We start from the raw sequence: 27,767 nt of genomic DNA, 5'->3' as shown, positions 1-27,767 counted from the left end.
TTGTTCATAATTGCTCAGTAAATTTTATTCTCTGGTCATTGCACAGGAGTTGAGGGAAGTAACTGGGTGGGTTAGGCCTGTGGTCGGTGAGATGCCCCATGTCCTCCTTCACATTAATAAGACACACTGCTCTACAGAGACACTGGGGAGCAAAGTGAGGGCACAGAATCCCAAGCCACTCACCAGAATTCATTTCTGGGTTTTATTCACAAAGTAAATTGCGGTGTCTGGTTCTCTAGGATGCAACTTCCTTGATGGACAAAGCAGAAGTTCTCAGGAAAGTCAGGCTCCACTTACGGTTCCTGCTCTCAACTCAACCTTTAGAACAATAGGCTTTGTTGGCATAAGAAGTCCTTGATGGCTAAATTTCAATGGGATCTGCAACAATTAAACATACATATTAAGAACCAGGAAATGAAGCATCAAGTAGAACAGAAGCTAAGAAGATACGATACTTCAAGGACAATACAGCTCTACAAACATAAATCTACTACTGACCTTAGAGAGCTTTGGTTCTTTACAATTATTCTATAAGTTAGGTCAACATTACACAGGGAAGCATCCTTTCATTCAACCATTTGTGTACCAGTTCAAGCAAAACCATGTTGCTTTGGGTTCTTTTTTCAATTTAAACTTTAAATGAAATTAAAAAAATTTAAACTAGATTCTTAGGCATGATGAAATTATTTTTGGGAATCCATATAAAGTAAGTTGTATGTATGCTGAAATATATCAGGTAATCATGAGCAGGTAATATACATTTTAATTGTATGGGCAGTTACTGACTTCCAAGTAGTCACTCCTACTCATTGACACTATCCATTCAGATTAATGATAGAAAGAAGTCTGCAGGAAGCATTATGTCTTTGTTGCCTAACAACTCTTCTCAGCTCCCAAGTGAAAGGCAAATGGTGGATTTCTGATGGTGTTCAGTGTTTGACCAGAAGTCTGAGCCCCATTCATGTCCATTCACTCTTTCAGTGTGGTGGAGCTACCAACTGTGTAAAATTATGATCCTAATAGAGAATCAGGAAACCTGAGGTGGGGAGTGAGCAGAGCAGCCCTCTGGAGGACAGGGAGCTGCCAGGCTACATAGTGCCTCAGCTCAGGTGAGCCAGAGCTCTGCTTTTCTCTGGGCTGTGTCCCAAGTATGTACACTCCAAAAGGTATAATATCAAATAAGATGCAAACCAGCTCTATCTCCTCTTCTCTTCCCCTCCAGAGAACATGTTCAAGAGGAGAAGTTGACACATGAAATGCACTAGTCCTAGAAGTAAGAATTAATGGCCTTGCGTGTTGTGAAGCAGTGACAATAGTTCTTTAGGTTCCTCAGAAGAGAGATTTTAAACCTATCTGTAAATGTAAGAGCTCATTGTTATAATTTTAATTTCAAATGGCATGTATATATTTTCCCTGCAGACAAACACACATGCATATGCACATACACATGCGTATACACAAATGCCATTCCAAATTAAAATATTTAAAAATTTTCCCCAATACTCCAAGACACACTGCAAATCATTTCTTATGCATTTACTGAATGCCTATATTGGACAAAGCCCCATACAAAGCACTGTTGGGAGTCTATTGGTGGAATAAAATGAGGTGCTAGATTGGAGGGAGAAAAGACATTCTTTTTTTTTTTCCCCAGGAGGTACTAGGGATTCAACCCAGGACCTCATACATGGAAAGCAGCAACTCACCCACTGATTTACATCTACTTCCCAATGGGAGATTTTTTTGTTTGTGTTTTGTTTGTTTCTAGTAGGTACCAGGGATCAAAACCAGGACCTCTTTAGGGGCAGCAGGGAAGCAGTCTCTCAACTATTTGAGCTACATCCATTCCCCAAAAGACATTCTCATGGACAAAGAAAACAGGGAACCAAACTAGGTGGTTATGACTAAGTAGCATTTGAGAGTTGTGAGTAATAACTGTCTGTAGTGACTAATAAAAGAGCAGAGAAGTTGATGGGCCCCAGAGTAGATAGGTAAATCTCCATAGAGGAGATGGGGATTGAATTTGTCCTTAATGAATGAGTATGGAATGGGAGTCCAGTTTGCCCAAATGGCCAAAGTGTCCCTGGATTGTGGTAGTCCTTCACACCTGCAGAAAAGTTTTCAATCAGCAGTTTCCAACCTTGGCCACTCATGTGACTTAATGTGGGAGTTGTTTTTTTTTAAACTCATCCTTGCATTTATTAGTTTTTATAAAATGCATTTGCAGAAATATTGTATCAGAAACTGGTCCTACAAAAATAAATATAAAACAAATACACAAATATACAAGTAACAAATATATACTTGTAACATAAATACACATTATTTACATTCTCAAAAATTAAAATCTCCATCATGTTTTGTCCATGATTCTAAATATATCTGAACAATAGAAAAAAAAAAAAAGCACAAGTATAGCACACACCATTTGTATTTTTGCTTTTAAAACGTTCATTATAAATGTATGAATGCATTAAGTTTGGGGCATGTTCTAAGATCAAAGTTAGATTCCCTATGACCTACTACAATTTGTAAGTGAATTAAGTTTCATTCTGTTTTGTTCTCTCATAGAATACATACAAGATGGTATATGTGAAAATTCTTTTTCATAGAAAGGTTTTCTGAAGTTAAAAATTATATTAAATAAAAAGTCACTTTATTTGAAATTCCATGGGGGAGCTTTTAAAGCCACACTCTGTACTAATTATTTTAGAATTTTTGAAATGAGCCAGGTATTGTGATATTTTTTATGTTTGTTGGTGATTCTAATGTCTACCCAGTGTTTGAGAACCAGTGTCATAAGGGAGATTCTGTAAGTGCTGGAGGAGGAGAAGATCATACAGAAGTCATGACTAGGTAGCCACTGTTACATGATCATGCACAACACTTCTGAAAACAGAATTTAAAACTTGGCTCAAGTTAAAATGAACTGCAAGTAATCCCATCACACTAATTAGCATTGTCTATGAAGCCAACATTGTTTATAAAGTCTCAGAATTAGAACTCCAGAACTGAAGAGCTCTTAAAGCTCATAGATGGCCTAAAGTAGAATCTTTGGCCAATAGAATAACTTATTAAGGATGAATGACCACTTTCTTTCTTGGGGAAATTGACCGCTCAGTTAAAAAGATAGCTCCTAATAGAATAATATCAATGCAGAAAGCTTATTGTCTGACCTGTGTTTCTTTACAAGGTTTGAAGGAGAAATGTTGCAGGAGACTGGTGACAGCCAATTTGATGTTTATGAGAGCGAACCTCATGCCAATGCAGTTTCGGGGTCCAGCTCCAAAGGGCATGTATGTGTAGGGATCTATGCTCTCCTTGTTCTCCTTACTGAACCTGGATGGACAATGGTAGATGAAAACAAGTTAATGAACATAACAAGCACAAGAGCTACATGTTTGGGCATCTACATAGAACCCTCAATCATTAGCCTACAAGATTTTTTTGTGGGCTCATCACTGAAATCCTGCTCTGGTTGCTCTGCTATGAGAATTGAAAGCTATGCTGTCTTTCCATCCCCCTTATCCTAGAGGAGCTTGTAGTATTGCTGAGGAGATGAGATTAATGCTGTTTAATAGAAAATGTATTTGTCAAGACTAATCTAACACTCAGGGTGGTGAGATTTCATACTTTAAATTGCACATGAGATTGACTGAAAGTAAGGAGGCCTGCCTAAACTCCTGTTTATGCTTCTCATATGCTCATTTGGAAGAAGGCAGGAGAAAATATCTCCCAGGATTTATTTTATTTTTCTCTTCTCTGCTCTTGCCTTCTTCCTTCTTTCTCTTCAACCTGCTCTTCTTCTTCCTCCCCTCCTCCTCTTGATTCTCCTCCATCTCTGTCTCCTAAAATAGTTTTAGGTTGGATAATTTACATAGGCCTACACACTACGGTAGTATAATGACTGGTATCCTTGTCTATGAGCTTCCCTCTGTAAATATTACTTAAAGGTTATGCCCATGTTTTATCCAAATTTGATTCCTGCATATTTGATTCCATTATGGAAAATTTTTGATTTGGAGAAAGTATAATAGGATTTTGCTTCTGTGTTTTAAAAAAAGTCCCAGAATTTTGGAGAACATATTAGAATACTTACAGGTTAAATAACGTGATACACTTCAAAATAGTATGAGTCAGGGCAGAGCAGTGGTGGCATGTGGACTGGAGCAGCAGCCATGAGCTGATGGCTGTTGGGTTGTGATGGGCGTATGGAGATGCAACAGTAGAATTCTGTAGACTAATGAGCATCTCAAGAATTCTTAGCAGATGGTTTTTAACATTTGGATTTCTTACAGCCTGGCTATGTTCATAGCACATGGTAGGCACTTAATATTTGAATGAATCTAGGAGAAGTAGAGAGTGACCTCTAATTTTATGTTAATGAAAGTCCAAGTGCTGGAGCTCCTGAACTTGTAGGAACAGAGAACTCCTTTGGTCCAGAAAACAGAGAACTTAGTCATCTTTGAGTTTCTCTTCCAATAAGTACTATGAGTAGGGTCAGTGTAGAGGTAGAGACCCTATGGCAATAAGGTCTGGATTCTGTATTAGGAAGCTTATTGACAGTGGCTAAGAAAATCTAGATAAGTCCTGACTTGCCAGCCATTGTCCCTGAAAATTTACTCTAAGTTTTGCTTTCCAACACACTAAATCTGACAGCATCAAGTCCTTCCAGAGTTAAAACTGTGCCCAAATCCTGACCTTGTCTCTTGTATTAAGAAAAGACATTTAATATAAGGAATACAATCAAGTGATCATCAAGGCCCACATTTGTCATTCATCCTGACATGTTGCCATGTGCTCAATCAGCCTGGGTCAGGAAGGGTTTCCTTCTCCAGGTTCCAGTTACCTTTCAGGACGGAACTTCTCAGGCTCTGGCCAGATTTCAGGGTCTCGGTGGATAACAAAGATTGGTATCATTGCCACTGTCCCTTTGGGAATGAGCATCCCATTGATTTCCACGTCTTTCTTACAGACCCTCTCAAGTCTGCCAGCGATTGGATAAATTCTGAGAGACTCATTCACCACCATGTCAAGATACTCCATCTGGACTAGAGCATCATATGTGGCTGGTGCCTGCAAAGCAAGATACCGAGTTGGGTAAGTTTAGATTCACTATTGATTTTCAACTCTGTGCAATGCTATGAAATGTTAGGAGATCCAAAGAAAAAATTTCACTGGAAAGGGACAGGAACAATTACAGAGCATTTTTACACCTATCATGTCCTTTGACCTATTCAGTGCTCCTTCGAGATTTGAGGAGCAGTCATGTATATGGGAGACACTTAGGACCATGCTCTAAACAGAGCCTGTAGTCTTAGCATAACCATGGAAGGATGCTTTCTCAGGTGAACAAAGGTGACCAATAGATGATAGTCTTTGGATTCAAGTAAGACAGGCCAAAGGCACTGGCCCCTCCCCAGTGAGAGGCCATATGTGTCAAGGAAGAGAATGAGTAGAAGAGCCTGATCCCCATTATACTAAGGCTCTTTAGCTTGGAAATTCTGCTTGCTGACTCTTCTGATAAATTTGAAGAAATTGGAGAAAAACTCTCCATTATATAGAAACTCTATGAATAATTTTGGGGAGAATCTAGCTCCTTTCCATCCCAAATATGACAAAAGAATGTTATTTTTGGATGTTCTCCTAGCAACAATTTCACTTCATGAAAAGTCATAAAGATGATGGGAATGTATGCAGGACCCCTGCTCAGCACACGTGCATCCCACTCAATTTGTAACTGTTTGGGTGTAGCTCCAGGGTCTAAATCTGAGCTCTGAAGGGATCCCTTTGTTTTCACCTCCCTGCCAAGCCAGGCCTTCAGCCCCACGTATGAGATCTCCTCACCTAGAGGAATTGAGTGCAGGCAGAGAGCTGAGCACAGGGCTGGCAATGTTTGTCTTTGTCACTTTGTTTTATAAATCATTATGTATACTTTACCTTTTTATTTTGAAATGATTTCAAACTTCCAGGGTTGTTACAAAAATAATACCAACCTCATATAGAAAATTCCAGCAAATGCCCTAAGGCACAGGGACCCAGATACTTCAATTTTTAACATCTTGCCACATGTACAGGATCATTCTACCCTCTCTCTCTCTAAATATATAAATATACATATATACATTTACACACACACACCATATATTTGCATCTATCTTTCTACTCTCTACCTATCATTGATGTATTTTTGCTTCTTCACCACCAGCTCTATGACTCTGGGAAAGTTATTTCATCTCTCACTCTGGATCCTCAGGTTCACCAGGATGTGCTAATGGTTGACTTACAAGACATCCACTGCTCGTCCAGTGCCCGTGTGTGCTGTTTCCAGCCACAAGCTGATGCCAGCTTTGTGATATAGCTATGAGCAGAGGAGTTGTGTGGTCACTTCTGGGCTAAGCCCTGAAGAGCCAGTGGGCAGCACTCTAGCCCTTATTCCCCAGTTAGGTGACCACAAAGGTCTCAGGTTGCAGACAGGGCAGTTGTGAGCCAGCAGAGCCTACAGCCTGGATCCCTGAGGAGCTGGGCACAGCAGAGCCTCCCTACATCATGCTCCATGAGGGTGAAGGAGAAATGAACTTTGCTGTGGGAGGCCACTGAGTTTGGGGTTCATTTGGTCCTGAGGCTGAACAACCCTATGTGAATAATGCAAGGTTGTGACTATTGAGTTCGTGTATGAGTACTGAGAACTTAGAGCAGGGTCTGACATGAAGAGGAAGATGTCACAGGCTGTTTGACTCTTGCTGCTGCTGCTTCTGGAAATATTCTCATAAAGGAGGAGGACACAGCCCTTCATCAGTCTCTATCCTTCAGGGACCTGCATCTTACTGCATTCAAAAGAGTCCTCGTATGGGCTGACCAGAGAGAGATCTTCTCTGACTTAGGCTGCCCCTTAAATTATCTTAGGCTCATATGGAGGTACTGATGACCATGTACGGCTGTGAGACTTGTCCACAGCCCACTCCAGGACTCAGGCACATCCTCTACTCACACCCTATACTCTCTCCACCGTCCCAGGCTGCCCCAGCTCTGCCAGGTTTCCCCAGGCCTGGAGATGGCACTGGTGACCCTCATACCCCAGCGCTCCCTGGGTCCATCCTTTGCTGTCTGGCTCTGCACGACCCTCCCTGTCTGACCCGGGTCTCAGCTGCTGGCTTTGTACCAGTGGTATGTTGGTGGGGGGCCTTGATGGGTGCTCATACAAGGGGGCTTCCTGCTCTCTCCCTCTGCCCCTGAGAAGGGAGCCCAGGCTCATCTGCAGGGGACTGAGAGGCCCCAGGGCTCCTGAACCAGCGTCAGCCCAGCTGAGGTCAGCTCAGAGCAGCCCAGGCAGCCCAGAGCAAGCCCAGGGTAACAGAGCGAATCTTCTCAGACACAGAGCAGCAAGGGCTGACTTCAGATGCCCAGGGGCTTTGTGGTTTCCTTTCCTTGGCTCTATTGTGACAGGTCACTGAGATGCCAGGACCAGCTCTGTTTATCAAATTCTTATATTGCTGCAGGTAGAGTAGCACAGGGTAATTGATTTTTTCCCTTTGTCTCTTTAGAATCTCCCTAAATAGTACAGGTGAAAGGGTCAGCACTTAGGCTTTTTGTGGAAGTTCTCCTGGGATGTGGTGAGGAGGCTCCAGGGATCACCCACTCACCTTATTGGGCAAGGCTGCATCAATCTCCTCCTGCAGTTTCTTCTGGACATCAGGGTTCACGGCCAATTCATACATAAGGAAGGAGAGAACACTGCTAGTGGTCTCATAGCCAGCAAAAATAAAGATAACTGATTGAGCTACAAGTTCCAAATCAGTCAGTGCTACAAGGAGAGGAAAGACATTTTAGGTAAAGTAGGTCAGTGTGAAAACATCAGAGCTAGATGAAGGAAAATGAAAATGCAATGACCAAATCCCTAGGAAAAAGTGGAAAAGCATTTCTGTTGTCCTGGGATATGGATCTTATGGAATTTGCAAAGGGCAAAAGTGTTTCCATTCAGTTTTCTGAGGTCTATGCTAATCCTGGCCTTCTACTCCTGCACACGCCACCTTCTCCCCCAATGCAGGTGATGGATTTCACATTACAGTGCTTCTGTCTACTGTGCAGAATATCCTAAGAGTGATTTAGCTGTAAGTCATGTAAGGGAGCATTCTCACCCCAGAAAAAATTTTAAAGATTCCAGCTCAAATATAGTTTGAACAATTTTGAGGCTTTATCATCAGGAAAACTTGAAGGTTCCTTCTTCCACACCTGCTTGGTGGAACTGAAGAGAGTGGTACTGGGCTGCAGGTGGACTCTGCCTGCTCAGAGCATTGTCTCAGGACCAGGAGCATCGGCACCATCTGAGAGCTTTGAGAAATGCAGAGCCCCAAACTGCTTCCTGGAGCTATGGAGGTAAAACCTGCATTTTAGCCAGATCTCTAGGGGATCTGTGAGCAGTCCAGCTGGGGAAGCATGGCTCATACCTTTGACAGGCATCAGGTACTGGAAGGCCTGGACACAAGTCCTTAATAGGTTATCTCAAATATGTAGAGAAAATACAGAAACAGACAAACCACCAGAAGAGCGGTGGTGGGCACTACACTAATCACTGGCATGTGACTAGCAGAAGCAAGCACGTGTCAGAAGGACAGTGGCCACCATGACACCCAGAATCATGGGGCCCAATTCCAAGAGGGAACGATCTATGCTCCCTCCATCCTGGCCGCTACATTGTCCTCCTGAGGATGGCCCTGCCCTCGCTCTACCTGATGCTCCCAAACATCCTTTGAGCTGTTCTCTGGTTCCCTCCTGGATTTCCTCCCCAGAGAAGCTGAGGGTGAGCAGGCTGTGGTCTGTGGGATCAGGGCTGGATTAGGGCTTTTCGACTCTGGGATACCTGAAAGGAACATGGTGCCTCCCCAGCCATGTAATTCATTAGTAAAAATAACACAAGTGATTGTGAACAAGGCCTACAAGTGTTCTGATTTCCTAATGATCACTTCTGTGGCACAGTGTTGGGTAAATTATATGATCAAATTCATCCCCCCAGTTACATAAATCTCATGGTCTTGAATTGCATTTGGAGTGGACCATCAAGGTGTAGAGATGTGCTGTACATCCAATAGCTGGTAGCTTCTTTTAGATAGCTATCTAAATTATATTCTATTTATTAAAATTAAATAATGTGAAAAATACTGGTTTCACTAGCCATATTTCAAGTGCCCAGTAGCCAAATGTGGTTAGTGGTTATGGTATTGTATGGCACAGATATATATACATATATATATATATATATATATATATATATATATAGAGAGAGAGAGAGAGAGAGAGAGAGAGAGAGAGAGAGAGAGAAAGAGAGAGAGAGAGAGAGATATGACCAGGGCTAGTGAAGAAAATACAAGTGAAACCTGAAATATTTTGCACCAGAAAGCAAGGATGCACTTGGAAAATGGTTTTGACAGGACAAGGACACAGGAAGCAACAAGAAATTGCTTCTCTTGGATGGAACACAAATGACTTAAGCATCAAAATAAATGGTGTTAGTGAGACAGTAAGTTAATAATTTAAGAGACCATGCTGATACAAACAAATGGGGGAGAATGGAACACTCTCTTGGAATATCTACTGATAAATGTAGAAGGCATGATGGAATTAGAGAAGCAACATTTGCAACCATCATAGTAAGGAAATTACCAACAATCAACAATAAATGAAATAAGGAATGGATGAAAGTTCAAAGAGGAAAGAGAGGTTTAGTTTGTCTTAAAGCCTTCCTCCCCCACATTACATATTAATTACCCAGGGAGGAGTAAAATTGGGCAGTGGGTTAATGAGGGCGCACAGCCTAAACCAAGGTCTCCAAGTCAACATCAGCAATCCTGGGACAAGGTGCCTTCTGATGTTATGTTCTGATGCAGGTTTCCAACAGGGGCTCTCACTTGGGGAGGCTGAGCAATGCCTGGGAATCAGCATTTAAAACAAGGACCCCAGGAGTTCTGATGAAGGTGACCCACAAACCACGGACTGACTTTTGTGCGCCAAATTCTTGTTTTATGTTTGTCCTTCTAGCTTAGAACATGGAAAGTGCCTCCGGCAACCACTTAAAATATCTGAACATGCCTCTTTCTGCTATTGACAGAAATTCTCATCTTCCTGGACAACTTCCTACACATTTTCAAAACCATCTCCCACATCTGGGCTTTGCAGCCTACATGACACTCCTTAATTACCTTTGTGGGACTCGTTTTCCTTGGAATTCTGGGAGTCAATCATCAGCTGAAGAAGATCCACTCGGTGCTGGAAACAGAGGGAAATGCCATGACAGAAAGGCACTTATGGACTCAGAGGAAAAGCTTTCCTGAGCGTCTGGCCTCTCGAAGGCCAGGGTCTGACTGGTGCTGCCTGGGTCCCCGCAAACACAAACATCCTCTGCCAATCTCAGAGGGAGGATGGTTCCCAGGCAGATACAGCTACTGTACCCCACTGCTTTTTGGTCCTTGCTCCCCCTGGTCCTTGGTCTCTGGCATTTAAACACAGATTCCTGGACAAAGAGTTGCCGCTCTGTCACCTACCATCACTGCCTGCTCAGGAAGAAGTCCCTGACCTCACACAATTTTGTTCTTTTACCTCAGTTCCACCCCTTGCACCTTATTCTTAACTGATGGCCACAGAGATTCCTCCCCTGATGTTGCCAGCCCATTGGCTGCTCTTGTGTGAGCATCTCTAAGTGCCCCCCACTCCCAGGACTCTGCACTGCTTAAGTGGCCCTGGGCTCAGCCCTGCCCCCCCGACTGCACACCTCCTCCTGCTGTCCCCCGGTGAGCCACTGCAGCCTCAGTGCACACAGAGGACCCTCTCCACTCCAGATATTGGAAGGCTCAAACTTAAAGTGGACTCTCTTCCACCAGGCAGCCTGAAGACATCATCCACTAGAAGATGCTTCAAATAAGAGGCTTGGGATTGAAGTGATTTTTTGCCAGTCCAGATCAGGACAACTACAATGCCAGTAGCATAACTTTAAACAGCAAGTTTTAACCTTTGATGATGTATTGAGGGAAGGAAATGCACATTATGCCCATTATGAAATCTTAGAATATGCTCTGCGACTCATTCTTAGTTGCATCTCCAAACTCCACCTTCTGCATTTCCCCCAAAATGTGGAAACTGTTCTGCTCCTAACGTAGGGCTCTTTGTTCGTCTTTTATAAAAGCACAGTAAAGTATAGAAATCATAGGTTTACAGCTCAACAAATTATAAAAATGTAAGACTTGTGTAACCTACAGCAGGTTTTACCTTTTGCTTATCTTTGAGGCGACTTTCTTTCATCTTTTCAACGGAGTTTTTGAGAAAATCAATAGCATCTTTTGGGAACAGAGTGACATTTATTGCTTCCCAAAATCGGGTAAGGAATGGAAAGAGCACTGTAGGGAAAAGGAAAAAAAAAAAAGGAAATTAAAGTGAAAATGTGTACTTTTCCTGGATGAATTTTAATCCACGATATCATTAAGAGGAGTCAAAGATGCCTGGATCTCAAACAGAAGCCTTTCCCTCAGGAACAACTGAGGCTTCAAGTTCATGGCTGAGCAAGGGTAAGTGCACACAGAGGACCCCACAATGAGAGAGACCAGTTGTCCCTTTCTCATCTCTGGTTACCAAAGGGTCACAATTACATTCCCTGACTACTTAGCCTTCTATCCATGCACTAGAATGTCCTTGGATAAACCAGCAGAGAGTCTGCTGCTCCAGGTAATCATGATATTCATGAAATAGTAGCCAGCATTGAAATAATTCTTTGAAATTTATAACAAAGAAAATTGGGACCTCACAAATGTATGGAAATTGAATGACACACTTAAGTAACCCTAGGTCACCAAAGGAATCCAAAGGGAAATTAAAAATTACTTTGAGGTGAATAAAAATGTAGACATGACATATCAAAATTTATGGACTGCAGCTAAATCAGTGACAAAGTAAATAGTTATATTGTAAAAGGAGAACGATCTCAAATCAGTAAACTAACAGTCTAACTTAAGACACTGAAAATTGAAGACCAAACCAAACTTACAGCAAGCAGAATGAAGAAATAATAAAGATGAGAGTGAAAATTAATGGTATTGGAAATAGAAAAACAGTAGAGAAAATAAATGAAACCAAAAGCTGTACTTTGAAAATATTGTTACAATTGGCACACCTTGATCTAGATTGACCCCCACAAAAAAGAGGGAAGTTCAAATTTTTACCATCATTGAAAGAGGAACTATTGACATAAGAGATACAATAAGGATTACAATGGAATAATATGAACAGTAACTTGCAAATGTTCTTTTATCTAAAAATAAAACAGAGAATGAGGTGAAATGAACAAATTCCTAGAATGACTAAGAACACAGAAACTGAATCAAAGAGAAATAGGGAGTGGATGTGGCTCAAGCAGTTGAGTGCCTGCCTCCCACATGGGAGGACCCAGGTTCGGTTTCTGGTGCCTCCTAAAAGAAAAAAACAAACAGACAACAGACAATCAAAATAAATAAATCGAATAGACAATGAGCACAAACAATGATTGCAACCAATCAGTGAAAACAACAATGCCAAACAGATGAGGGACCCATCTCAGGGGGTGGGGGGAGAAATAGACAATCTGAATAAACTGGAAACTAGTGAAGAGATTTAATTATTAATTCAAATTTTACTGACAAAAAAGCACAGACTCAGATACGTCAATGGTGAATTCTATCGTATATTTAAAGAAGAATAAATGCTAATTCTTCACAAGCTCTTCCACAAATTGGAAGAGGATAGAACATATTCTAACTCATTCTAATGCTAGTATTACCCTGATCCCAAAACCAGACAACAATATCACTAGAAAAGAGAGCTACAGACTATTATCTCTTAAGAATATGGATCAGAAGTCCTAAACAAAATACTGGCACACTGAATCCTGCAACATATAATATGATTATAACCATAACCAGGTAAGGTTTCTCCCTGGAAAGCAAGAATGTTTAATATCCAAAAATCCATTAAAGTTATATATCATATCAAGTGAACAAAAACCACATGTTCAGCTCAAGAGAAGCAGAAAAACCATTTGACAAAATCCAACACATTTCATGATAAAAACAAAAAACTAAGACTAGAAGGGAATTTTTTTAACCTGACAAAGAAAATCTATGAAAAATCCATACCTAACATCACATTTAATGGTAAAAGAAGGAATGCTTTCTTTTAATATCAGGAAGAAGACAAGGATGCCTGCTGTCACCACGTCTATCTCACATTATACTGGAGGTACCAGTAATGAAATTATGCAAAAAATAAAAAAGAAAAAAGAAAAAAGAAAGAAAGAGAGAAAAGGTATCCAGATTGGAAAGGAAGAAGAAAACTATGTCTATTCTGATATATCATGATCTTGTATATAGAGCGTCTTAAGGAATCCACCAATAATTATTAGAAGTAATGAATTTGGCAAAGTTGTGGGATACAAGCTCAATATACAAAAATCAGTGGTATTTCTATACACTGCAATGAACAACCTGAAAATGAAATGTAGAAAACAATTCCATTTATAATTCTATCAAAAAGAACAAAATACCTAGGAAGAAATTTAACAAAAGAAAACAAAATTTATACTCTGAGAAACTACAATACATTGTTAAAAAATTTAAAGACATTTAAATAAATAAAAAATATCCCATGTTCTTGGTTTAGTGGACTTAATATTGATAAGATGGCAATACTCCCCGAAATGATCTACAGATTCAATGGATTGTCCAACAGGATTTTAACCATTTTCTTTCTAAAAATTGGCAATTTCATTCTAAATATGGAATTGCAAGGGATCCAGAAAAGCCAAAAAATCTTGAAAAAAGAATGGTAAATTGAAGACTTACAGTGCCTAATTCCAAACTTTCCACAAAGCTATAAGGATCAATGCAAGGTGGTAAATGTATAAGGAGACACATACAGATTAATTGAATAGGATCAAATTCAGAAATAAACCTCAGTCTTCAACTGGTTTTCAACAACTATTACCAAGGCTATTCAACGGGGGAGGAACAATAGCCTTTTTAACAAATGCTGCTGGGACCACTGGGTAGCCACATTCAAAAGGATGAATTTGGACACTTCCTCTATACCATTTGTAAAAAATTAACTCAAAATGGATCAATGTCCTAAATGTAAGAGCTAAAACTATAAAACACTTGGAAGAAAATAAAAGAGTTAAACCTTTATTATCCTTGATTTGGCAGTGGATTTGTAGAGAAGAGGCCAAACTCAGGAGGGACAAAAGGAAAATTACACAAGTTGGACATTTTCAAAATTAAAACATTTTGTACTTCAAAGAATAATATCAAAAGACTGAAAAGGAGACCTACAGAATGTGAGAAAAATTTTACAAACCATATATCTGAAATATGCTGAGTGAAAGAACAGTTGCAAAAATCCATATAATATAATGATTCTTTTATATGAAATGTCCAAAATAGCAAAATATATAGAGACAGAAGGTAGATTAGAACTTTCATAGGGATAAGTATGAGGGGGACAGAGAAGGCAGTAGGTGAAGGGTAAGGAAGTTCTGCCTGAGGTGATGAAAATGCTCTAAAATTGCGATGACAGAGGGGCACATGGCTTTGAATACACCAAAAATTGGAGAATTTTACACTATAAGTGGGTGAATTGCATGGTATGTGAGTTATGTGTTAATAAAGTAGTTTTTAAATAAAGAGAAAGAAGCAGTGGTACACATACTTATTGATAACAAGAATGGGTCCAAGAAATCAAATCTCAGGAGCTTCTTGGCTTTCTGCACAAAGGGATCCTGTGGGTTGTTGAGGGAATCGATGTTCACACCGAATGACGTGCTCGTGATCACGTCCATGCTGTAAGCCCCGAAGACACTGAGTAGAGAAGGAGAGACGGGGAAACCTAAAATCAGCATCACCCGCTATCCTTCCCTAGCTCCTTCAACCAGAAGTGCCTGCAAAGTCAAACTCCTGGACAAGACAGCGCACAGCGGGGAGCTTCTGGGGGACATCACCCTCCCTTCCTCCTGAGGCTTTCCCCAGCTGCTTGGATGCTGCGGGCCCTGCCCAGGGCTGGGGATGGACGTTCCTCTGGGGCAAGGAGCTCAGCCATGGAAGGAAATGGGGCATAATCAGGTGACTTTCACTAGTGTGTATGGAGTGTGACAGGCAGTAGATGTGCAAGCAGAGTGCAGGGCAGGACCAAGGATGGAAAAATTCACTCTGCTCCGGGTCAAGAAAGGTGACATTAATTCGGGTTGTGCCTCCTCAGCACATTCCAGAACCACCACTCCCTGTTCTGACTTGCCAGGAATGTTGTCCCACCTTCCCTACACTACCCGGTAAGGTCCTGAGAAACCGGCTCTTCCCCAACCCCTGTCATCGAGGGTTTTCGTGAGGACAGAATCATTTCCATAAAATATGAGTTCTAAGAATGTTCTTGGTTAAAAAATCACTCCAAAATTCTGGTGCACCCCACAGGCAAGTGACCATCTGTCCTGCCTTTGCCCAGGATGGTCTCAGTTTAGACAATAAATGAAATGGTCACGCTACCCATAACCAGTAGAGGGCCTTCTCTTTTAGACTGAAGGAAGGAGACGTGGAGGGAATGTGTAACATTTAGCATTTTCCTTGTTTCCTCAGCAAAAGTGTGAAGGGGTCTCAGTCGTTCGAGTTCCACATTGACTTTTCCTGCTCCCCTCTGCCTGCCCACATGCAGCAACGCCTTCCCCTCCCCCCAGGCTGTACCATGCACTTGTTGAACCTTGGTGCTATTGATCGTGGTTTTTCATTCTCCACCTTTTTATTTGTTTTGTTCTCTTGAATGAAAAGGTGACAACAAGGCAGGTGAGCTATTCTGGCCGGTGGGCACAGGGAGGAGGACCCTTCTCTCCTGGCTGCCCTGTCATCTGATGGGAACCCCCCTCTTGGGGTGCACATTACAATTTCTACAGCACACTCTGGCTTTGGTTTGGTCACAAGTGTAACTGGACAGTGGGAGAATCAGCTCTTTGCAGGCAGTGAGAAGGCTTGTGACCACGTTCAGAGTCCAAGCAGCCCTGCTCCCACTTACTCTTTCAGGGTGACAGGTGTGCCTTTCTCTGCTTCCCTCCTCAGGTTCTTCACCAGCACATCTCCGAACCGGCCCATGATGGGGAACATCTGCACACAAAGCGCCACTGGTGAGTAAAGGAGGAGACCCGAGGCCTGCAAGGACTGTGCTTAGCCTAGCAGGGAGCATAAGGGACATTTATAATGAATCAGGTACATCTCTTCTGGACTTATCCATAGAGGATAATTTTTAGAAATCTCAAACTCAGTTGAATAACCCCTTTGAAAGGGACAATGACATTATTTCCACTTGTCCCCTGATTCATTGTTCAAGTTTCTAGTTAAAGTCCTCTTATTTTCTTACCTCCTTGAGCTTTCCACTAGTGAATGTTGGAGACAGCAACGTTCGCAATCTCTTCCAATTATCATCCTCTGATAGGGAGATGGCTGATTTCATAAATCCCGCTGGACCAATGGACTAGAGTTCAAAGCAGAAGACATTTTTCCCAACATAAGATTCAGAGGTCTCCACAGTTGCGGGAAATTCTTGAACAAGCATCATTTATTGAACAAATATTTAGTGACTGTCTATTACATGCAGGCTCAATGCTAGGTTCTCAATTAAAAAAATACTGTGAATGTTTAAGAAGTCAGGAATCCATTTGCTACTACGAAAAAATTACATGGCAGTGCTTTTCTCTAACATTTTTCCCCAAAGAAAGAAAGGAGAACAGAGGGATCACTTTATCTCCCAGTTGGGGCAGGCTTATCAATCCACAGTGCCTGAAAACTTTCTTCCATTTTACAAGACAGTATTTTATTTCAAATGATTATCTCCAACAGCTATTCATGATAAAAGTTTCACCAAACTAGGAGGATAGGGAAACTTCCTCAATTTAATAAAGAGTATCTGCACAGAATCCTACAGACATCATATTAATGGTTAAAGACTGAGTACTTTCCCCTTTAGACTGGGAATGAGACAAGGGTGTCCACCTCATGACTCTTCTCTACATAATACTGGAAGTCCTAGAAAGTGCAGTAAGACAAGAAAAAAAATAGAAGATATACAGTTTGGAAAGGAAAAAATAGAACTGCACCTAATTTTTAGATGATGCAATTGTCAACATAAAAAATCTAAATTTCAAGGAATACACAAAGGAAAAAAAAATTGAAGCCTCCTAACCATAATAAATGAGTTCAGCAATGTTACAGGATGCAACACAAAACAAACTGCATTTCTATGTAATAACAAGAAACAGGGAAACTGAAATAAAAAAACCAATACTATTAACAAACACTTGACAGTAAATGAAATACTTAGATATAAACCTATTGAAATATGTACAGGATCTCTATACTAAAATAATAAAATGCTGAAGAATGGGTTAAAAATCAACCTCAGTAACTGGAAAAATATACTGTGTTCAAGGTTTGGAAGATTCAACATGGCAAAGATAGTGATCATCCCTAAATTTATCTATAATTTCATCCAATTCTTTTCAAAATCCCCAGAAGGACTATTATAGACTCAGAGAAGCTTATTCAAAATTTGTTTGGAAAGAGAAAGGATCTAGAATGGCTAAAACAATTCTGAAAAAGAATAATAAAGTGGAGAAATGACTCTACATGATAAGACTTAGAATGGAGCAATGGAGCTATGGAGTTCAGGACTGTGCAGTACTAGCAGTGGGATTTTCACTGAGATCAGTGGAACAGGACAGAGAAGGAGAAGCAGACAATGCAAATATGGTCAATATTTTTGATAATGGTGCAAGAGCAATTCAAAGGAGCGATCAAATGATGTCCCATAGGCAAAAAAAAAAAAAAAAAAAAAAAGAACCTTGGCCTAAACTTCGCACCCTATACCCAACTTAAGTCAAAACAGATCACAGACTTCAATGTAACACTCCATAACTCTTAGGGGATGAAAATGGGAAAACATCTTTGAGAACTTAGTGCTTGGTGAAGAGTTTTCACACTCAACAGCAAAAGCACGATCCATGAAAGAAAAAAAATGGATAGTTTGGGTCTCATCAAAAATTTTCTTTCCTCTATAATAATTCTGTTAAGACAGTCACCACCTGCGAGTATGAAAGATGTGGTGATGGAAGTTCTGTATCGTGATATGGTGGTAACATGATCTGCATTTGTGATACAGTTGCATAGAGCTACACACACACTCACACACAAAACCACATACACACACACACACATAAATGAGTGCACCAGGAACTGATGAAATCCACATTAGTTATGTGGATTTTTCTGAAGTCATACTCCTGGTTTGATCTTGTAGTATATAGTTATGGAATATGTCACCACAGGACAACTAGAGGAATAAATGGGAAGTTAAGGGAAGCTACCTACCCGCCGGTTTGTGAAGGTAGAGTAACATTCTTTCACCAGTATTGTCTTGATCATACCTGTATCCGTAATGGCCAGCACAGGCTGTGAACCATCATAAAACCTGTGCCAAGAAAACACACCTGATTAAACTTTCCAAGTTGTATTCTACAGCTGGATCCATGCCTGGGAGGCCAGACTTCACTGTGACTTCACACAATCTATATGCCTAGTTGTATAATATGCAGCACATTTCCTTCTAGTTCAAATTAAGGTATGATACACAGCACTGTTAAGACCACAGAAGCCATGAGTCTTCATGAAATGAAGAGTAGAGTAGTTTGAATAGGATAGACACATGTAAAGACAAATATCTCGGCTGCAGATAACATGAGAACATTTGTAAATCCCAGGGGGTGCCCATAGGTGTATTCATGACATCTTTCCCTATAATTTTTTGTATGTTTAAAATATTTCATTATTTTTGAGTGATCTATTAACTTTAAAAAAAGATAATTAACAAATAAAATAAAATATTTCATTACCAAGGAGGACAGTAGGTAAATGAAAAATTGAAGGCAAGTAATTTACTTGACCAAAAAAAAAAAAATAATTACAGAAGGACAGTCAATCTGCTCAGTGATAAGAAGTTATAATTTTAGATACATTAAAACATGAAAAGATGCATATGATACAAGTAGATGAAAATGAAATATTGATCAGTAATATGTAAACGTACACGTGCATATAGTCATAGAATGCTCCAAAAGTTATGTTGGGATTATAAATGATTTCTTTGCCCTATTTTCTAAAATTTGTTAAAAAATTTAAAAGGAAAGATCATTTTAACTCTTAAAGAGCGATCTCTGGTAGTGTTGAGGTTAGAAAAAAGTTCTAATAAAATAGATAATGATATAAAGTAATATGGAAGAACAAAGCATGCAGAACAAAATGGAAGATTTCCCCAAAATTATCTATTGTTTTTATTCAAAGAGGAATTTTAAAGGGTTTTCTGGTTATATTTAAAAATTGGTGAGAAACACTGCACTTACTGCTGTACATTTCCAAAAGTAGTATGAAGCTCAGAAGCTTCTGTAGGTATCAAGGTCCTAGTGCTGAGCCGTGACACGAGCTGTTGCGGGGAGGCCTAGGTCTCCTCCACAACCAGATTGATCACATTTCTTGTATGATTCCTTTCCCCTATTATTTCTCCAAAAATAACCTGGTGGGGAAGGGACAAAGGGAAGTGGTAGATAACAAAATTGACCAACAGCTAGTGGAAGTTTCCATATCATTTTTCTCTTTGAAATCTGTGATAATTAGAGTAAGGCATCAACTCAGCCAGGTAACGATGCCCAGTTGTCTGGTCAGGCAAGCAGTAGGCTAATTGTAATATGAGGGCACTTCATGGACTTTAATCATCAGTGAGTTGATTGCATAGATGGCTTGGTTACATCTACAATCAGCTAAGGGGATTGTCATCAGCAATGAATGACGTCTCATCCAATCAGCTGAAAGCCTTTAAAGGGGAAGAAAGGGAATTCCCATCTCTGCCTCAGACAGCCCGTTTCTCCTGGGAACTCATCAAAGACCTTCACTGGAGCTGCTGCCTTGCAGCCTGCCTTTCAGAATTTAGACTTGTACATCCCCATAGTCATGTGAGGGAATTTTATAAAATCTCATACTATTTATAAATATCACTATATTGTTTCTGTTTACCTAGAGAACCCTGACTAATACACAATCCTTGACTGGTTAGTTAAAATTCTTCATCTCATACCAGCCCAAGTATTTCTTCAACCATTGGTTAAAATGCAAAAATAACACCCCCCACACCCCCATATCCTTTAGTTTGTTACTGGTGGGGTGGAACCCAAAGATCTGCATTTCTAACAAGCTCTTCTAGGGGTCCCTTCTGTCCACCTAGCCTGAGAACCATTTTTAAAGAGAAAATGGTCTGTAATGATGAAGTGATTCCATCAAGTGCTCCCAACTTCTAAGTGTTGACAGGGCCACTGGGCCAGTGGAAATCCCGTGCTGTGTGTGTCTCCCACCCTATCGTGTGCCCTTTATGGACCATGCTATCAGCAGAGTCCCTGCCCAGTCCTATGGTCCCTGAAGACTTGGTGGGAGAAGATGCAGAGGTTTGAAGAGGTCAGGCTTTGGGTTAAGGTCCAGCATCCATGAGTCCTCTTCCGCTTCGTTCACTAAATCATCAGCAGCTCTGAAGGGAATGGCCACTGTGCTGGTCCAGACCCCTTAAACAGTTATAAAGTCAGCTGGCCACCAGGAAAACTGCATTTCAAAATATTCTACGTTTCTCCTTCAAAGTCAGTAGGGATGGAATATGTAACGAAATACCTGTATATATTTCTATTGAGAACTTCAAAAACAATTTCACAGTTGGGGAGGAAGTAAAAAAGCTGACCATATTGGTTTCCCAATGTATTTACCTCTCTTCTACAGACCTTCCTTCAAATATGCACATTAAATACTAAATTTAAATAAAGGAATTTGGCTTTTAATTGCAGGTGAATCCATGTGGGAAAGGGGTAATCACATGTATTTATTAGCACATATTAGAAAGATCTGAAATAATCCATGCTTATGCAATTAAAGAGAATAAGGAAGGAAAATGGAGCAAGAGCAATAGACTTTTGAATAGAAAGTAAGGCTAGGAGCTCCTGGCAAAGTCTGGAGAAAGGTGACAACCTGTTGCCTTCTGGCCCAGTTTCAGATGGTAGACCTGGACACCTGTTGAACCACGGGATCCTTGGCAGAACAAGTCTCCAAAATCTGAACAATAAATGGTTTCCTCCAAGAACCTCTGGACTGAGATTGTCCTCCATACAGGCGGGTGCCTCATCATAACTTAAAGTTTACCCAATAGAAGTTTCCAGAATACTCACCCCCACATTTTCCCATATTTTTCAGAACATTCCATGTCAAAACCCCAAAAACCCTGTAAAGAGAATAAGAAATGAATGTAGATAATTAACTAAAATGTGCCTAACCTTAGCTCTTTCCTGGGAAAAAATGATGAATTCTGGCTTTCACTGGCATTTGAAGGGGAATTCTTATTTAGAGATATCTTAGGAGTGGGGGGCAAAAATAGAGGAGATATGTCAAAGGAGAATTTTAAGTAAGAGTTGAAGTTTCTTCATTATTGTAGATAGAGAATAACTGAAGCCTGTCCCTGAATAATAAGTCACTCCTTGTCTTTCTGACGTGTTTTACTTGTGCATTTGCTATCTCTAAAATCCCATGTCCCTCTGAATTATAACCTCCATGTGCACATGAGAAAAATGAGGCTTAGAGAAACTGAGGGGATGTTCCAAAGTCCAGCAAACATTTCTCCCTCCTGGTACAGCCTTCTTTCCATTGACCTCATGAGCTCTGTCTAGAAAGCTTGCAGACCTAGGAAATTAAGGACACCCATGACTCTTGTTGTTCACAGATTAAAATAAATCTAAGATATGTTTGTTAAGTGAGAAAGTGAGTGAGTGTGAAAGCATGACAAAGTAGGTTCAGCGTTCCTGTTTTCCATCTAGCGTGGATAACACGTAGAAATGCTACCTCTATACAAAGCACACAGCAAGTTAAAATACTTGTTCTGAGTTTTCACTTCTATTATTTAGAAAAGCAATTTCCCCTTACTACGTTTCAGTTGTGATGCTTTAACGACCCAAAAGAAGGTCCTAGAAATATGGACCTTGTTATTCACCAACTAAAGTATTGATATGGAAAGGTTGGAGAAAAAATTATTGCTTTTTTAGAGGAAGAAAGAAATAAAGTAAGGTCTTAGATGGTAATTACGAAATGGAGTCCTCAGTTGGAGAATTGGAGCCTGTGAAACAAGGCTGAGGTCTGCAGAAAGTAGCCTGTGCCCAAGGCCATGTGGACTGTCCTTCTGGAGGTGAGCTCCACACCTTCGAGCTGGTGGCCTGGGCAGAACTTCCACTGGAGTAGTCACAAAGCATCCAGCAAAATTGAGAAGATCAGCCCATTCTGTTCAGCTTGGTTTGGAAAGTGAAATTCAATCTTTAATAATTTTATCAAAGCATCTCATTTTTATGTGTGTTTTTTTCATCACTGATTATGCCTGAGTTAAGATTTTTAAAAACCTCATTTAGTGGTAAATATCTGAAATTGATAGGCAGCAATGATCAGCCATGATCTTTTTTCAGTTTTAGTTATTGCCTGAGTCTCAGTTTCAGCTAATCCCAGGGTGCCTGCTTTGAAGGAAAAGAATTAAAGCAGAAAGCTCTTGTTTAGCTCTCAGAACCCCCAAAGGCCTCATGGGTGGCAGGAGTTGGGATAAAAGAAAGGAAAAAACCACATGGGAGTTAACAGTTCTCAAGATTATTCCAGTATGTGCAAATGATCAGATGTGAATACTTGGGCATCTGCCTCATTATGGGATGTTGAAAAAAAGCTGTGCTGAGTTCATGAGACTAACAGGGAAGTTTGAATCTAGCACACTAAGCTTAATGGGCTTCTCATAGTTCCCATCAAGCTAAACTTCTAATCCTTAGGACTACTGTGCCTTCCTGGAGTTTGCACCTGGCAGAAAGTGAACCATCTTCATGATGGTCACAGCGTTTGAACATCGAGTTCTTTGCTAGCTCTACCAGAACACCAGAACCCAAGAGGTACAGCAGGCCAGTGTGCTGTGTGGGGCCTACAACACCATTTGCAGAATGTGTGGAACCTCAGAAATACCACTTGAGGAAGGGCATTTTTGCTGATGGAACTAAACGGGTGTTTGCAAACAAAAGAAGCAAAAGGGGGACACTCACCTTGCGGTAGGACAAAAGAGTTCCCAAAAAAGGCAGAGGTGTCGGCCCAGGAATTCCAAGCTTCTTAAATGTACTAAATCTGTAGGTTCCATATCTATAAAATTAAAGAGAAAGCCAGATCACTGGACTTGTGGGCCAGTCATGAATGCAGGACCCATGCAACATGCAGGCATTCAATAATAATAAAATTTCCAAAGGCTACAATTACATTTTATCATAATAAGGATTAGCTAAAAGCAGTTAAAAAATCTTCATGGTACCAATCCTAGAGTGAGCACTTGATAAACGGCTCCAAACTTCAGTGCTTCTGGGAGGTTCTGTATGGAACTGTCCTGGAAGATTCGCTTATGTCTATTTGGTAATTTGACTCTCCCTTGATGTAGGGATTTCTTTCTAGGTAGAAAGGGAAAGAGAACTCTTTCTCTTCTGATACTGAGGGTTTGTGCAACTGTATTCAACCAATCACAGATGGTTACCATGAGCCTGTGAAGACATGGGTCTGCAGTGTACTCAACATTTTTATGCCTTACCTTCACTACATGGCCTGTCCCCAATTTAGCAAATAGTCCTTAAATAGCCCTTCACAAAGAGGTCTCAGAGCAGCCACAGCGTTCTTATTTCTATAGAATGAAAACCCTGTGCAAGACTTCCATTGATTCTGTTAAATGAAAGTGCTCTTTTGCTTCAGCCAGGCCTCCATTGCTGGACAATTAGGTTGGCATGAGCTATAGGAAGGGTGATTGACTAATATGTTCCCTTAACTGATATTATTAGAAGAAGTAACAGGCTGCTGCTCTTCTGGCAGGCCTGCCTACACCTCATCTTTGACTGGTCTTCTATGGATCCTGTAACTGAATTTTGGGTCCTTGCAAGTCTTCCCACTCCAGTGTTACAGAGAGATTGTAGAATAGAAGAATGGAGGCTGAGGAAGAGGCTGCTGACAGCCACTGAGAGTGCAGCTGCTCGGTCTACACGGTGAGCCCCACAGAGGCAAATTTGGAAAATATCGTTGAGAAGGGTTAATGCTTCACCATGTCTACAGTAGATTTCAGTTAAGAGATAGGGAGTGTTCCAAAATCCAGGTAGTTTCCTGCTGGTAGCAAAAGATGTGTTACACAACATAAAATAAGTTCCTATCAAATGTTCCAGGCAGTTGCATTAAAACTTTGTTTCCTATTCTTTGGACTCTGCACTGTAAGTCTGTTTAAGAGCCAACTGTTCTGTCCAAACCCAGTAAATCACATGATAGGTGATAAAATAAAACCTGAAACTTCCATTGCAGTGTGCTTGGAGGACCATATAGAGAGGTCCCTTAGACAAGTCCAGCTGGGTGTTTGGCTCTCTGCCCTACATCTGTCAGTGAATGAGTGCCCATTGCTGGTCAAAATGGAGGCAGCATCCATTATTTCCATTATTTCCCTGGCTGCTGCATCCATGGCAAAAGCAATACTCTAATTCTGGCTTTTGAACATGCAGGATGTTCTACGAAATCTCAGGTGAGACCCAGCCATTGACTTAATATTTCAGCAGCATTAGCTCCAGGAAAGATTTGTCTAGTGTCTAAACTCACATGGCCCATGTAAAGTCAGAGGGCAGGCTGGGTGCATTTCTAAGTTTCCTTCCAGCTCCCGTATTTCAGTCAAGTACTGCAGCTTTTGGTCAATTGATGGGCTAATAACAAGAAAATGGGCCTTTTTCTTGCTTTTAAGTTGTGTTGGCATGGCAAGGGCATGTTCCACTGTCCAGCTCCTGGCCTCTGTCCTGCATCTTCTCAGGCTGCACTTGGCTGAGTGCAGTCACAGTGTCTAGGGGCAGCTCCACTGCCAGATTGGCCCGCCAATGGGATTTGGATGTCAGTACTGCTCTCCTCCCCAGAACCTCCCAGAGGGGTCAGCATTCACGAATGTTTCTGGGAACTCTCCCTCCCAGAGGGAGAACATGCTCCTTCTTCTCCCCACCTGGATGGCTTCCCTATCCTGTGTGGACTGCATTCACACCTGCTCACCCCCAATCCGAGGCCACAGTCACCTGCTACCAGGTACATTTAAATATCCCCATGTAATCTATAACACAGAGGGATGTGTTTGTGTTCTACACTCACTTTCCTTACACTATGCTAGAAGATCTAGGCTCACTTTCATCCTTTAGAAAAAAAGATTCTAGGAATAGTCTTATTTCCATAAAAATCTGGAGTTAAATAGAATGAAATTAAAGCATAACCATTAATTTCAAAATGCCTTTAGCCAGAAAATATGCTGCCCCTACACCTTGAACCCTTTCCTTCAAAGAATGAAATCCAGGCTTATAGTTTCTATTTTCACCTTATCATGATTTCCTCCTATTAATAGAAGTGAAACGGAGAGAGAGGTCAAGTGTGACTTCAGGGGCCTCCCCAGAGCTCTTCTCCCAACCCCTCTGTGATGCCAGGAATTGCACCATGGCATGGAGTTCCTCTGTAAGTGGCTTGGATTCATCCTCCTGTATGCAACTTAGAGGAGAAAAATAATTTAAAACCCAAACTTGCTTTAGGGACTTCTGCCTTCAAAACTTGTCAGCAGATTTCTTATTGGGGGAAAATAAATCTCTCTTTTATGCATACCCTCCCAGAGACTGGAAGGGAAAGGTGAAGAAAAAATAAAACTAATATTTCTGCTAGTCTCATCTGTTTTAAAGATTCCTCATTTAGGAGTCAGTCTTCTGCCTAGGCAGGGTGGGCTGAGTTGAGAGGAGTCCCTGGTCAGAGCACAGAGAAGAGAACTGAATCTGAAGAAGGGGCAGCGTCCAGCCCCCAGGGATCCTGGGTGCACCGTGGGGCCCCGTGAAAGCCATGCACTGGGGTGGGGAGGGGGAGCAGGAGCCCCCCGCATGGCTACCGGGCCAATCCTCCTGCCCATCTCTTAGGCTGATACAAACATGCAAGGCGAAGACAAGGTGGGGAGCCCCCAGGCCACCCCTCTGAATCCAGAATCCCCACACTTGGGAAAGGTCAAGGATCCCACTGCACACAGTGACCAGTTTTAAAAACTCCACCTCTGCTAAATTCTGGTTGTGAGTGTAGGTCCAAACTGGTAAAGCCGAAAGTCATCCCAGGACTGAAAAATGCCACTAAACTCTCCTGACCTCAGAAATCAGGATTTAGGGAGTGCTTGTTACCCCTTTAAGAATCTGCATAAGTGGGGAGCAGGTGTAGCTCAGTAGCTGAGCACCTGCTTCCCATGCATGAGGTCCTGGTTTCAATTTCTGGTACCTCCTAAAACAAACAAATGAAAAATTCAACTCTCACTCTCATGGGGGAGCAGATGTAGCTCAGTGGATGAGTGTCTGCTGCCCATGTATGAGGCCCTGGGTTCAATCCCTGGTACCTCCTAAAAAAAGGACCAGCATAAGGTGAATGAAAGTGTTTCTGCAGCATCCAACACTTAATCAGCTTCCCCTCCATTATCTCCTGGACGTTCAGCACAGCCTGGGAAAAGTCCGGATCAGAACCCTAGCCCCAGGCCAAGGTGACAGAGGAGGAGCCTGGCCAGACACTCACAGGTAGAGGAGCACCAGCGAGGTGGCGAGGAGAACCCAGGTTTCCGCTGAAAAGCTGGGGACCAGGTCCATGGTCACACACCCCAGGACGCTCTCCTCTGAGCTGTTATCTGCTGTGTGTGCTGATGGGCAGCGCCTGTCTTCCCAGCTCTGCAGTGGTTCGGGGAGCCTGGCTGGGGAGTTTATACACTGCGAAGGTGGGTGGGGCTCGGACTGCAGCCAGTGGAAGGGCACCTGCCGGCTCCTACTACTCTGAGAGACCAAGATGTTCCTCCAACTTGACAGGGTGTGGGATATGCACGGACAAGCCCACATTGACCTCCCTTGAGTTCATGTCTTGGGAAATCGCAATAATTAAACAATTCATGGTTATCAGTAAGCCCAAAGGTTATTATTTTCAGAAATCCGAATGAAGCCACTGGGTTGTGGGGGCAGCAGCCCCACTGGCTACGTGAACCCCACCACCTTAGCCACCAGGGCTGAGGTTGATGCCGCTGCACACATCTCCCGTGGCAGCTCAGCCATCGTCATTATTCTGACCCAAGTCCTGTTCTGCCTGAAAATGTGGATCATGTGAGAAACACTATCTGCACAATCTTAAGGTTCAACTGAAATATAAGAACTATTAGCTGTGCTTGTGCATTTCCTTCTTGCTTGATCCTTTCTCACTTTCAGCCCTGCTGCAGAACCTGACACTCATTTCTCTCCCTTCCTCACCTTCCCTCTGACCTGTATGTCCCCAGGGCTGCTGGACCCCACTGAGTAGGTGGGCATCTCACTGGTAAAATGAATGAAGTCTCAGCTTTCTCACCTGCCCCCTCTTCCCTGGGAGCTTGTCATGTAGCCTGGAATCTCGACCACCTGCCGTTTTGCCTTCATCCTGGAGCAGGAGGTGCTGCTTAAATTCCACAGCTGCCCCTGGAAAGTGTGATCTAGGAGCACATTTATTCCTCCAGGCACTGATGCAAGACCAGGTGGGTGGATGTGCATGTTGTATGTCCCGGGCCATGGCTGGAAGTCACACAGTCCCTTCCTCAGGAGG

At 41.7% G+C, this 27,767-nt stretch overlaps 1 protein-coding gene across 2 annotated transcripts; it reads right to left on the bottom strand.

Moving 5' to 3' along the window:
* Positions 1-26,891, bottom strand: LOC101442567 (cytochrome P450 3A12-like). 2 transcript variants are annotated; one of them, XM_004453947.5, is made up of 13 exons: positions 26,727-26,891; positions 23,192-23,285; positions 21,302-21,354; positions 18,417-18,516; positions 16,411-16,524; positions 16,069-16,157; positions 14,722-14,870; positions 11,260-11,387; positions 10,197-10,263; positions 7,644-7,804; positions 4,850-5,076; positions 3,177-3,339; positions 1-378 (listed from the first exon to the last, which is right to left on the bottom strand). In XM_004453947.5, exons 1-13 carry the CDS (start codon positions 26,795-26,797, stop codon positions 283-285), a joined length of 1,512 nt encoding a protein of 503 aa, XP_004454004.1. In that variant the 5' UTR covers positions 26,798-26,891; the 3' UTR covers positions 1-282. The 2 variants fall into 2 exon arrangements, with proteins under 2 accessions (XP_004454004.1, XP_004454006.1); XM_004453949.4 differs by lacking the exons at positions 21,302-21,354; positions 23,192-23,285; positions 26,727-26,891 and adding an exon at positions 19,445-21,264.
* Between the last annotated feature and the right edge of the window lie 876 nt (positions 26,892-27,767).

Source organism: Dasypus novemcinctus, chromosome 23 (assembly GCF_030445035.2).
Source record: "Dasypus novemcinctus isolate mDasNov1 chromosome 23, mDasNov1.1.hap2, whole genome shotgun sequence".
Classification (NCBI taxonomy): Eukaryota; Metazoa; Chordata; class Mammalia; order Cingulata; family Dasypodidae; genus Dasypus; species Dasypus novemcinctus.
The sequence above is the reverse complement of the archived record's forward strand: the minus strand, read 5'-3'. Positions and strand labels throughout refer to the sequence as shown.